Source organism: Penicillium riverlandense (assembly GCF_028828495.1).
Source record: "Penicillium riverlandense strain IBT 135883 chromosome Unknown utg000007l_segment0_segment0, whole genome shotgun sequence".
In the NCBI taxonomy this organism is placed as follows: Eukaryota; Fungi; Ascomycota; class Eurotiomycetes; order Eurotiales; family Aspergillaceae; genus Penicillium; species Penicillium riverlandense.
In genome coordinates, this window is record NW_026643198.1 from 965,471 (window position 1) to 978,553 (window position 13,083).

General features: G+C 46.9%; 6 protein-coding genes across 6 annotated transcripts; 5 read left to right on the top strand and 1 right to left on the bottom strand.

The window, feature by feature from the left end:
- Nucleotides 1-684: 684 nt before the first annotated feature.
- On the top strand, nt 685-1,644 carry N7474_007964 (uncharacterized protein; the record flags this gene model as incomplete). Its single annotated transcript, XM_057199374.1, has 1 exon — nt 685-1,644. The coding sequence occupies one exon, from the start codon at nt 685-687 to the stop codon at nt 1,642-1,644; it is 960 nt and encodes a 319-aa protein (XP_057050075.1).
- Nucleotides 1,645-2,177: 533 nt separating this feature from the next.
- Nucleotides 2,178-3,230, top strand: N7474_007965 (uncharacterized protein; the record flags this gene model as incomplete). The annotated part of the gene is made up of 1 exon (XM_057199375.1): nt 2,178-3,230. One exon carries the CDS (start codon nt 2,178-2,180, stop codon nt 3,228-3,230), a length of 1,053 nt encoding a protein of 350 aa, XP_057050076.1.
- A 727-nt stretch (nt 3,231-3,957) lies between these two features.
- Nucleotides 3,958-4,684, top strand: N7474_007966 (uncharacterized protein; the record flags this gene model as incomplete). The annotated part of the gene is made up of 2 exons (XM_057199376.1): nt 3,958-4,173; nt 4,229-4,684. 2 exons carry the CDS (start codon nt 3,958-3,960, stop codon nt 4,682-4,684), a joined length of 672 nt encoding a protein of 223 aa, XP_057050077.1.
- Nucleotides 4,685-6,287: 1,603 nt separating this feature from the next.
- Nucleotides 6,288-6,967, top strand: N7474_007967 (D-aminoacyl-tRNA deacylase; the record flags this gene model as incomplete). Its single annotated transcript, XM_057199377.1, has 3 exons — nt 6,288-6,327; nt 6,374-6,580; nt 6,621-6,967. Coding segments are annotated over 3 exons (594 nt in total), but the record flags the coding sequence as incomplete, so codon positions are not given.
- Nucleotides 6,968-8,632: 1,665 nt separating this feature from the next.
- On the top strand, nt 8,633-9,050 carry N7474_007968 (uncharacterized protein; the record flags this gene model as incomplete). Its single annotated transcript, XM_057199378.1, has 2 exons — nt 8,633-8,658; nt 8,771-9,050. 2 exons carry the CDS (start codon nt 8,633-8,635, stop codon nt 9,048-9,050), a joined length of 306 nt encoding a protein of 101 aa, XP_057050079.1.
- A 611-nt stretch (nt 9,051-9,661) lies between these two features.
- On the bottom strand, nt 9,662-10,042 carry N7474_007969 (uncharacterized protein; the record flags this gene model as incomplete). Its single annotated transcript, XM_057199379.1, has 1 exon — nt 9,662-10,042. One exon carries the CDS (start codon nt 10,040-10,042, stop codon nt 9,662-9,664), a length of 381 nt encoding a protein of 126 aa, XP_057050080.1.
- Between the last annotated feature and the right edge of the window lie 3,041 nt (nt 10,043-13,083).

Below are 13,083 nucleotides of genomic sequence, written 5' to 3' on the forward strand. Positions count from 1 at the left end.
CAGAAAGACCGAGTAATTGTCGGACGGGTCTAGAAGAATGGCGCAATTAGGGGGGAAGGAGCCAGGGGGCCAGTGAAACCACAGTAGAGTCTACACGAGCGTTTGACGAGAGGGCTAGGAACCAAGGGCAATCAAGTTTATTATACCTGCGCGCCCACCCAAACTCTTCTCTCTCGCGATACCACCCCTTCGTCATCCTGTTTGCAACAGGATCCAGCCCCGCAAGTCTAGGGCTAGGCCGGCGCGGATTTACTTCGATCAGATTGGACTGCGCAAGGCTGGCCATCCCGTGCCATGCCGTCTGACGTCGCGCGGTTCCCACTCGTGCTGGCGTTCTACGCGGCCAGACGATGAAGATGTGGAGAGCCCCGGGCTGGATGGAGCCCCGGATGGCGGTCATAGCGCAGTTTGTCGTGTTTGTCGTGTTTGACGGGATGCGCGGTTTTGTTCCTTTCAGTTGCATTTCCTTGCCCCACAATCGAGCGATCCATGACGATCCGGTAGTGTGTTCGAGAGTGCGTCGATGATGAAACCTGACCCAGACATGGTATGGATGTGGATGGGGCATTGCTTTGAGCGCTGGCCCTCGGCTTGGAACCATGTCTTGCATCGGAGTCGTCGCTGCGGCGCCCAGAGGCATAAATAGCCCGTGGTCCGCCGCTGCATGGAGAATCAGATCACATCATGTTGTCGAAGCTCATCCGCCGCATGCGCGGAAGCAAGAAGGACTCCGATGTCGCCCAACTCCTGCCGATGATCGACCGCCTCTCCAATCAGAGAGCGACCCTTCAACAGGATCTCTCCGAAGCATCCGAGACGATCAGCTCGCTCAGGGCGCAACTTGCAGAGTACGATCTCCTGGTGACACATCTGCAATCCCGGACCCACATGTCTACTACCCCTCCGACGCCACATACGGATGACATCCAGACAAGTATCCAAGAAGGCCCAGACACCTGGATCGCTAACATCTGGCTCTCCTCCGACAACGAGTCAGGACCCCTCGCAAAAGCAGAACAACAATGGCAAGACGGATGCCCCGATTTCGCCATGGACATTGTCTCGCGCGCGATCTGCACCGATCCATTCCTCCCCCCAGTCGAAGAGATCCGCTGTCGCATCTTTGTAGCCGCAGTCCTACACTCGCTGGGACGTTACGAAGAATCCAACAAGCGCGTGGATGTTGCCCTTCAGATGCTCTCGCGCCATGACCTCTTTGACAGCTCACACACCCGGCACTTCACCGGCGTGGCGCATTACATCCGTGGACGGAACCTACTGACCCTGAAAGAATTCACCGAGGCTTACTGGTCGCTCGCCCGCGCGCTGTGCACGCCTGGGTACCACACCAAGTCTCGCCACTACCAGCGGAAAGCCATTGAAGATTTTACCCGCGAAGAGGCTGTGGATGGACACAGTGTCTCTTCGAAGGCATCCATTCGTCCCCTGCTTGGATCGGCTGACAGCAGAAGCTCACTCTGTCTAGTTTCCCCTGATCTCTCCTCGCAGACCTCGCCTGACCACACCATGGAGACAACCGTTTTCACTGTGCGAGAACCCGCATGCTCTCCGGCTCGATCGATCGATGAAACGGTTTTTGCTGATTTTTCTACAGTTGTGTCCGTATCTGATGTAGAGAAATAGTGGAGATTGACGACAAGTTCGCTTTTCTAACGTCTTTGCAGGAGAGTCATTGTTCGATCTTGATTCTAAGCCGCCCGTTTATTGTCCGTAACAGATAGTCTTGATCCTTTCTTTGCCAAGGTAGAATAGACAGACAATCCAATACCCTTTCATACATCAGGTTTCGTTCCCAACTGCCATAGAAACCCGCCCGAAAGATCGTGGTGGGATTCTCCATCTGACCGGTACAAACAAAGAAGACCGAAACAAAACGAAAAGAAAAAGAAAGACCATCGAACAATGAAATGACTATCCTGTTCTTTGTCTATCGAATGGATGGAGAAACCCATCAACCAGCGCGTGCTCTACGTGCTGAGATATAGGTGCCTTCCGAAAAGGGAAGTTTCTTCTTGAACCGATAAGGCAAACGTCACTCCTTGTTCATACCCAACTTTTCCCTTCTAGTCATATCTTCTCTCCGGCTCTTTCTCTCTCTCGATTGTCATACAATATCCCCATCACTTTCCATCGAACCAACCACTCAACTTGACTCGATGCGACGGGATATTTGCTCTACTTCCGAGCCAACATGGCAGGACAACGTCGATACCCTCGATCCAGACCCCGCCAATGGCCAGCCGTCAGAGACTGGGGCCGAGGGTCCGCAGTACGACGAAGACCCTTCGCTTTGGGACCCTGAACACTGGCAATCGACACCTGTCTCCATGCACGAAGACCGAGAATTCAAACAGAAGATTCACGAGGGATTTCAAAGCAAAGTGGAAGTCATGAACATGGTCCTGCCACCAAAGGCACCCATCATCCCTGACCCTGACCATCTTATCAAAAGAGTGCATGACCTCCGTATCTCGCTAGCTCTTTCCTCGATCTTCTACATTATCAAGGCAAAGGACTACGACACCGCCCTGATCGAAGCGCGAAGCACTCTCAAAAGGGCCCAGAAACTGGAGGGCGGCAGCGGGTCTGTAGCAAGATGTCACTACTATCTGGGCCGCATTCAGTTCTTGCGCAAGAGATACAGCCATGCGTACCAGGAATTTATGGCTACACAGACTTGTTGCCCTGCTGGTCTCGATATAGAAGAATCTCCTGAGGTGGAGTACTGGTTGAAGGAATGTCGTTCTGCAATAGCACGCGAGCAACGTGCTCGCCTCCAGTTACCAGCAGACGAAAAGGTAAATGGACAGGAGAGGAGAAAGGAAAAGGAACAACACACTCGCTGCAAGTCAGCTGCACCGGGAAAACGCAAATGGGATCCCGCTCCCTTCGACTTGGTTATTCGGTCTAAACCCCAGCTACAGACAGAGACCCGGCACCCACCAGTGAAAAAGGAAAAACGTCCAGCCAAACCAATCGTGTGGATGGTTCCTGACACCGAAGATCTTCCTCGCACTCGCGAGTCCAAAGCAAGCGTTGAAATCGCAAGCCCCTCTTCTGAAGGTCTGGACTGGACCCAGACTGGTGAACCTCGAATCAAGCAGAGTCGGTTTACTGTTCGATGTTACCCAGAGCCGCAGGTGCCGCGTCGACGATCAATGAGCCTGTTCAAGAGTCTTCCTGAGGAAACATCTACGGAGATGAACTGAGTGGTGGAGGAAAGTGTAAAGAGGTTGATCGACAACAGATTATGTGACAAGGAAAAGCTGGGAAGTGGGGTGTTTTCTTGTTTCCTATGTACAGTCTTGATTTATTATATTAATTCTCTGAAGCAGGAGTTATTGTTTTCCAATGATTCCGCTAGGTGGATGTTTATCACTTGCGTCCCATCTACTTTTGTTGCAGTTTCTAATTCAAGACTTGCCCTACGATCATGAAATGCAAAAATTCGCAACGAATAAGATATACATCCTTTATTTGCGCTGACCCCTACATGAGAGACACGGAATTGAGGGTTCCGCCGCCTTCTCGACTGGAGGGGCGACAACTTCCATGCCAGGTCGCCGCTTTCGGGCCCTCCAGTTTCAGGCCAAACTAGGAACTGATCGACACCGAACTAAGGGTGTAGCTCTTCGGTTGCCTGACATTCTTTTGCGTTGGTCGCACTCCCTTCAGTGATGGTGTTTTTAATTCATGTTGAATGCCACCTTCCGCTTTCAGCCAGTTCGAGGAGAGGAGCTTGATTTTCAGATAGTTTTCTAATCTAGCCGGAAGAGATAAAGTAATGGCACCTCCACTCAGTAGTACCTGGCGGACATTCAATTGCAGCGACAGTTCACCTACGTACGTCACGCTTCCCTCCCTCCTCTGACTCGTGTAGTTTCTTAGCTTATTCAAACCGCACGCCAAAGCAGTGCACAACAGTACTCAGCCAACATGGTCATAGGGATTGCAATGATGTCAGCGATGCTGCCCACTATGATTGGGCTAAACGAAGCAACCAAAGGGTCTCGGGACCGCGAAGAAAGCCACAAGGCGGATGCCCTAAACACCCGAACCCACTTGATAGCCACATGTGATGCCGATGAAGGTTCCCAGGTCCAACGGGAACAAGTCCACAATGCTAAGGTCTACCTAGGACAGGATGGTAAAGTATGGTGTCACGCAATGAAACAAATAGACGGAGAATGCTTGCTAATAATTCTAGATCTATATTACTAAACAACCAAATTCTACCCTATCCCCATTTAACGGGCACTTCTATCACCACCCTTCGTTCGGGGAAGATAACACGGTGGGACTTATTACAATCAGTGGGGAAGACAAGCCATTGGCAAGATGGGTGTTCCTTGATTCAGACACGAATGAAATGAGATGGGGAGGCCGGGAAGATAGTGATGGTCATGTCTGTGGGCCCTTTGTCCTCACCGTTGACGAACAGTATATCGCCCTTGAAGACAGTCAGATGTGGCTGGCTGTAAAGCTGCCGGAAGACTATCGAAAGGCCGAAGAGGCCGAAGGCTTAGGGGTCGTTGATCATGACGATAATACAGCGACTAGGTGGAGACTCTACTTTGACCGCAGTGACGGTGATAGCCCCTGCCTACCTGCTGGAGCTGAAGTCATGAAGATCTATCTGAAGCGAACTCCAGCGACTTCCTGACCATGAATATCAGAAATCAGAAATCATTTGCAGGTATACCGCAAACTAAGTTGCGATAGTTCTTTGGTTTGAACGAGACACCAAAATAAAAAAGCAAAATCTTGGAAAATAGACAACGTTGAACAGGGTAAACCTTACGTTGCATACACGGTATGTTGATGGCAGGTCTTCAATGGATGGTACAACAGTGGGTGTCGATGGTACGCTACCATCATTGGACCAAATAGACCCAGTTACGGGCCGTCGTTTGGAGCAGTCTTCCCGCTATGTCGTATAGACCCACAGCGTGTGTGGTTAGTATATTAAAACGGGTCGGATCTTGGGCAAGCGACCGCAACCATCCACTTGACAGGAATAAAATTCAGCTATCGTTCACATAGTGAACCAAAAGCCTTTTAGGGTTCACTGGGTTGGGGTTTACATTATCAATTGGACTCTAACTTACCTTACTAGTGTCTATTAGCTGTCAAAAGGTCGACGACATATCTAGTATTCATCTAAGGTCTGCCATTAGTTGTCTCAAAAAGTTTACTTCACTGATTTGTATGTGTTTCCAGTAAATGGCAGAGCACTGTACGATGTCGGAACAACGACTCAGTTTTATCTCACGTGCAGACCGCCAACATTGCCTTGAGCTGTCCATGTCAAAGCTAACTCCGTCGCCACTATATATTAACCAAGGGACTTTGGGTCGCTTGAGATTCAATGAAGCTAATTATTGCTGCGAACCAAGTCCAAAACAACGTGTCATGGACCAAGTCGCCCCTTGGATAGTTGAACCTCACGGTGACTCTGAAACTCTTATCTCCCCGAGGGCGCTCGAGGGCGCTCGCCAACGAAACTGAAAAAAAAAAAAAAAAAAAAAAAAAAAAGGCGCAACAATCGGTACCATTCTTGGAGAACTCGGACAGGGAAAAGACAACGAGGTGGATGAAGTTTTTCGTTTATGCTTTAGGCTTGATGCGAGTCGTAAGCTCGATCTCAAAGTGGAAATTCAAGGAAAATTCGTCGTCACACTGTTGTACGCTAGCTATTTCCCTTGCTACTGATGACTACCATGGCTAATACAAGAATAGGTTATAAGAGTCTTCCAATTCCTATCCAAGCTATAGATAGGGGCGGACGACAACAGTATTAGTTTTAGTTCACTGGACAACGGACAGAGAAATGGTGTGACAACTGTAATATAATATAAACAACACAACTTGTAGTCCTATTGCAAAATAACCTGTTATAATAGTACCTCTATATATTGCTTTTTTGGTTTCGGGGGTTTCAAGGTGTGAGGGTTGCTATCCCGGACCCACAGGTAGCCAATGCTCAATCCGAAGGAAGGGGGACTGAAAGCGGCCAGGGGGAAACTTAAAGGCGGCACTCCCCACATTCTCCAGCTCAGCGCGTCAATGCATTGATAAAATAGTTTTCGGTGTCTTATTTGACGATTTTCCTGTTCCTGTTCTCGCACTTTTTTATGCTGCATGTGTCAGGCTACGATCGACTATTTGCTAGCAAAGTTAAAATGGGCCCTGAAGTCCCCTAATCAACATTGAAGAGCCAGTCTTACTCCTACAGCACTGCTACCTGACCCGTTATTTCATGAAGTGAAATTGTCCGTTTCGGTCCAAAGCAGTCTGATATGAAAGGTATGTGCCCCTAATGCACTACAAGTCTATTTATGCTAAGGAATAGCACCAGCCGTGCTCCAACGAGTCAAATCGGCTTGTATTAGCATTGATGAACACGCGGCTTTCTCGATTGGGGAGGGTCTTCTCGTCCTGCTCAGAATACAAAAGGATAGTACTAAAAATGATGCGGATTCGATGGTTACGCGTATTCTAAATGCTAGGCTATGGCCCGGACTAAACAGCAACAATGTGAGCAACAGGTCGCTTATCAGTGAGATCTATTAAGTATTATCTAACGAATCATTCCTCAGGCTGCCAAGGAGACAAACATTCAGGACATAAAGGGGGAAGTGCTATGTGGTATGTCACTGCTATTAGGCCTCACTTATTATGCTTCTCACGCCAGGTAGTGCCACAATTTTTGCTCCGAGGCCGAGAAGGGGAAACCACGCCGGAAAAAGTTGATGAAGCTGCGCACCAACTATATGATTACTTCATCGAACAGCTACGCGAAGCGTGCCGGCCAGAACAGGTGAAAAATGGAGACCTGGAATCGAAGATGAATATTAAGCCGCTTGAGAATCAACCTATTTATTTTAACTACCAGAGTGAAGACGAAATGGTATATGCTTACCCTTACTTCGGTGCTATGTGCTGAATGTGCAGTGATGCTAACGATGTGAATTCTCTGTCAGGTTGAGATTAAAATAAAAACCCAGATAGGGAAGGAAAAAACCATACTTGAGGATGGGAAGTAGACCTTGCTGGTGGAGTCTGCGAAGGGGGTGAGAAAAAGCTATTGGGCCGCTATTGGACTCAAGTTATCCGCCTCGGTACTGGTGTGAGTAAGACTAGGTATTTATGGGATCAATAATCTCATCTATTGTTAGCGTGAATATCCTCTGGACTTAAATCATACGGTTTCCCGCAAACCGCTTGATAAACTATACAGCGGCCATGCCAACTCTCACATCATGGCCCCACATTTGAGATGATGAGGTCTACGCACACGATGTGATATTCAATTGGGCCAATGCGCAGCGGAAGGTACCTTATGAGAAACACGCCAATGCATGTTGTAGTGACTTGTAGGAACCTACACGAAGCTCTGCCACGATCTTCAGCATGAACCTCACCGCAAACAAAGGACGGGTGGTTTACTAACTATCCGCTACATTAATTCGACTATTCATAGCACAAGGATAAATATGACTAGCACTGGCCAATTTTAGGACCTCTTTGAGAAAGCCGTGAGGGTGGTAGGCAGACGGTTGATGACGGTGTCATAATATCACGGGGTTGGATCTGTAAAAGAACGCTATAACCGTAAACACCTCAACGATAAAGATTCCAAATTGAAGCCGCACTAATCAGTCGAATGACTCAGCTGGGTCGGAGTCGTATCATTTTCAGAATTGCACATACAACGGTTATAGAACCCGCAAACGGAAATGTTACATCCATCAACGGGACTAAACTGTCTCGACCCACGAGAGAAATATAGGGTATAATATGTAGCTAGGATGTTCACTATTCGGCATTTCAAGCCAACGGCATCACCGAAGAGGCGATGAGAAAGGTTACGCAAGAGAACTGATAGTATATACGATTATTCCTCACTATGCATATGGCTCCGATGCGGTAACGGAGTTGACGGAACTGGCAATCACAATATCGTCATTACTGTGGATCACGAAACATCGGATATATGTACGAGTCCTCAGGACAATTTGAATCTAGTAGAAGGCTGCAGCTTTGATGGTGTCCGAAGGTTATCCCCGCAAATATGGACAGTTGACGGAGAGGGGACAATGGACAATCTTCACTGCCTCTCGTTGCATCAACAGCGGTACTGCAGAAGGAAAAACCCCAGGGCACCTAAAAAAGCTCCAGGAAAAAGTTTGTGTTCGATGATACAGAGCTGCGACTAACGATTCTTAGCACCGATTCCGCACATCAACGACATTGAGGATCATATATTTGGCAATGCAATATTAACCAAACTTTCTATATTACACACACCGTTTCCGGGGCTTAGTGATATGGAAAGGAGAGTAAAGGAGACGGTCTCCCGAGCAACTGAGGCCTACGGCGGAATTATCCGCTAAAGCTGAAGTGACATTGGCTAGTTACATATTGACGCATCTACATGGACAGTCTATGAGTCTATGAATCATACGCTCCACGAGTGAAGTATATGAGTGCTATACCTAATAAAACTCTCCTGGAATTTATCCACCGTGGGTAACCATTTTTAACGCTCACCATTATCGAATTCGCCTGCTGTCTTCCGCTCCGAAAAAATTCTCTTAGGGGAAAGAAAATGGCCCCAGGAACTCAGCGTGATGAGTGCGTACCCGTTCCCGTCATCGCTCCTTCATACTTTTAGAACCACACTGCTTCCTATCTACGGGCTGGCATTACTAGCTGCAAGATTATACAAGCTGATATTTCCCTCTAGTCTGACTCAAAAAACGGCCGAGAAGCCAGCGGAAAAATCCGTCGGAAACTCCGGAGACCCGCCCGAAAAGGAACCAAAGGGGATGAAACCTGATCCTGATGACCCGCCACCAAAAGGACCATGGGGGGACCGTGGTGTCACTTCACCTAAAGCTGGAACAAAGAAGCCGCCCCAGAAGGATTCGAGTCTGAATGTCAGGATCAATTTGGACCTCAGGGCTGATGTCGCTCTGGAACTTCACGCCGTTATACAGGGTGATATTACGATTGGGCTATTTTAAATGGATCTCCAACTTTGGCGCATCTCGTCCTATATATACCTGAAATACCTCTTTCCAACCTTCCTGATGTTAGGGCACAGATCACGCAGCCTAGTCCGTGCGCTACCTTTTAAAACCGGAGAAAATAGGTATACATAGTGGCTCAAATGCTTCTAGAAAATGAGACATGAGAGTAAACCAGTTGTATATGTTCATCTTTTTTATCTTCTTACTGTGAGGACAGCAGTATCGCTCCTGTGGCTTGACAGCTAACGTAATTCACTACCGACTGGGTCCACCAACGCGAAGCGCGTCAAATATTTACACTCTTCCACTTCAACTATCCACCATGACACCAATTCACTCCCTGTTCAACAGCTATGTTTGCTTTTGCCGTTTCACCGTTTGGGTTGATGAAGAGACTTTGGAGCAGATAACTTTTGCATAGAGAGCTTGTGGCGATCCCATCCAGAAAAGACAAGATTTTAGTATGGCAGAGATCAATGGAGATGCCAAGGCCAATTAAAAGGTCTTATTATTATATTATAATATTAACGGCGGTAGATCAACAGATGGCAGCCATGCCGTGAAATGTGAACATAGAATTTTTCAGACAATCCTCAACAACCCTACTATAACCAAACTCTGGTATCCTCGCATGTTAAGAACGCTGCGCACAAATCCACCGAGGTTCTGCCCAGCTGTTTCCAATCGTGTCTTGCGTTTAGCGTCCAAGTTAGACCTTGTTCGTTGGAGATGGTGCAGACAGTATTTGGCCGGAATTTTGTGAGCTGGGCGCTCGTCGCGAAGACACGACCGTTCTGGGCGATTTCTGTGTGACCCCAAAGGTCTTCGATAGGACGCTTGATACCATCAGCGGGGATGGTGATATCGGCATTGGTACCAGGCTTGGCGTTGGCGAGCTGAACAGTCACGCTATTTGTGCAGGGGGCAGCGGAGACCGAGGTAGACAAGAAGAAAGAGACAAGGGCAGCGGAGATTGAGAGCCTCATTTTGAATCAGTGGTAGTCCAGGTGTTTGGTTTCACTTTTGATTGTATTGGTGTGGTGATTCACGTTCAAGGATAAGAGGAACGAGTTTCTTGTTTGGATAGTTTGTATTGTGAGAGCCAGTATGAAGGGCATTATACTCACTTATATACTTTTTTGCGGGTTGTTTTTGGCTCAATACACCCTACCAGAATAGGAAATGTTAGTTGAGTGGCCTCTGACTTACCATATTAGCCAAATCCCAGTAATTGGGTTGCCATGGGCACCAGGTGTTTAGATTATAGGATTAAGGTATTGGCATAGCTGTATGGTCCGCAATGCAGGTCGGTCGGCATGTCAAGCCACGACATATTTGGACAATGGAACCGAGAAATTGCTCTGCAACATTGACTTCAGAAGTATTAGTCAGGCTTGTATTGCATGAAGGTATTATACTGGCTTGTGTTTTCCAGTTGTTTGTTTGTCGTGTATCATTTCCCTTCGTTTCGCGCTGGGTTGGCATCATGCCGAATTTCGAATGATGCTTCCGCTTCAGCCACCTAAGCTCCTTCTATCGCATACCACATGAGCCGAGAGTGTGAATACTGAATAAATTAGATATTGTAATATGCAAGGAACGTTCCTCCTGACGCCTTTACCCAAAACAAGAATACATCTACCAATGGAATTACTGCCAAGGTATTCAGGCAGCAATCCACAATCCACATCAAAGCCCGTTCACTGGAGCATATAGTCACGCGGAGCCAGGATTTGCTCGGAGTACCCTCCTTATTAATAACTATTTCTCTATTAGGTACGCCTCACTTACAGAGCAGAGCACCCTCAAAGCATAATGTCAATAATCAATCTTGATGGAAATAATTGTAAGGGATTAAATCTATCACTGTAGTAATATTAGGAATGTCAACACAACAACATATTACCTGTCCATATCTAAGTCGGAGCCCTACGCATCTTATGTATTAAAATTATTTATAAGCTATTTTAGGATAATCGCGAAGAAAACTGAAAAATGTAAATCCAAGAATCGTACGAACGAGTGAGAAGTACACGAAGCGCGCGTGACTATGGGCGGTTAGGGAGGTGCCGGAGGTGGAAGAGGCCGAAAGGCACCGATTATGACCGGATGGTCACGGCAGTGTCAGTACAGGAAGGTACACATAGGCAAACGAAAGAAATATCTAAGGATCGCACCGAAAAATAAAATGAGAATATGAGCACTCTGCGTATTGATCGTCATTATCCACGACCTTAACAAGCCAATTATGTATGCTTCCTCTCAACTTAGCTGATTCTAGTTGCTTGGTATGGGATGACAATGCCTACGACAAGTCATCCTAGTGGGGTTTCTTGTCCTTGATATCATGGAGAGCAGTGCCGTATTAGGTTCGGACTACCAACTTGGATTGCACCTAACAGAGATCCTAAAGAAGTAATTTACGTGGTCCTTATTTCCTAGACAGCATGCGGAGATACCCTTGCACACAGTAGCGTGGCGGTAGCACTGCGATTGCCCGCCACCGGCGTCCCCGTTCAAAAGAGTATCAACGGCAGTGACCATATCGCCAAGTAGATCGTCGACAAGTCCTAAAGTGTCTCCGTTTCACTCCGGGATCATAACTTCCGGGGATGTAGATTTCCGAGAAACAAGCTTAGATCTGAGAGCCGCACAGCTTATGGATATCGATGGGCTCAGGTTTGACCAGAACCCCGGCAGCTGTGAAACGCATGATGTTGATGGAGGAGAATGTCCAAAGTAGGAATCAATAATAAGAGTGAGTGTGCCTATTTTGAAGCTGAGATGTGATGAATGATGAGACTTGAACCCGTTTCTAGTAGAATTCCTTCTATTTGCAAGCATTTTCCCAAAACGCCCTTGGTATTCTCCTTCACCCATTTGGATAACATTATGTGCAGGGAAGAGTAAGATTCTACGCCACATATTTTATCAACATGCCCGGAAGAAAGTATTTAGGCTTCATTGGAAAGACAGTCAGCCAGATAAGTGAGCGATGAGAATTAATTAGTAGCAAAGCCATGTTTGTGTATCTATTTAGCACAGTCTGCAAAATTCCCACATTGCGACAAAATTTTATAGGGCTTTTACATATTTGGTTGTGCTCCGATAGGTTTAGCGGAAAAAATAATAGAAGACTGGTCCTTCGTCCATTTCATTGTGAGAATGTCATTGCTTTAGCCCTTCATTCTATCGCAATGGGTGGTGATAACAGGGTTGTATTCCAGGGCTATTTAATCTAAAACCTACTTAGAGCTAAGCATTTATTGAATTTGCTTTTCTTATTGGTCGGAAATGGCAGCCGTCAACTTGGCAGTTCATGTGGCGTCGACATTCCACAGATCATCTCGGTTATAGAGCCGGTATTGTGGGAGCCAGTTACAAATTCAGTTATCCCCACATGGTGACTGCTCCAGCAAGGGAGCCCAAGGGATCATACGAGAGGCAATCACGCTAGGCTACAAGGAGCAAACAGGAAATAGAGGATGTTATCATCTTGTCCTAGCAACACAGTCACATAAGTTTCCATTTCGCCTTTCTCCTAAACGAAAAGGGAAACTCCCTTGATTCCAACACTTCGTTGTTTTCGTTCGAGTTGTTGGCGCTTGCCGCGATTGAATGGGAAAAAGCATGTGCACGTAATGCTAGAGCCATATTTGAATTCTAACCTATGGATATATTTTTAACAAGGGCTTGATGGGCCAAGAAGCTACTCGCACAAACCTAAGTAACTAGTTGGGCAACGCAAGAGACTTAACATGCCGTGGAGGAACAATGCAATTCGTACCACTGATGAAGAATAAATATTACTATCAGATGGCAATGGAAAAACTTCACACTTTCAAAACCCTGATGGTGCTTCAGAAGCAGAGACCGTACCTGACTAGGAGACTTAGTCATTACAAAAAGACGTGGAAGATTGAGGATTGAATAAGTTCTCACATTATTATGCAAAAGAAATAACCTTTATCTGAGGACATGGCACTTGAGACTTCGATTTGCGATACGGGTCAGGTAAATCTCCAGG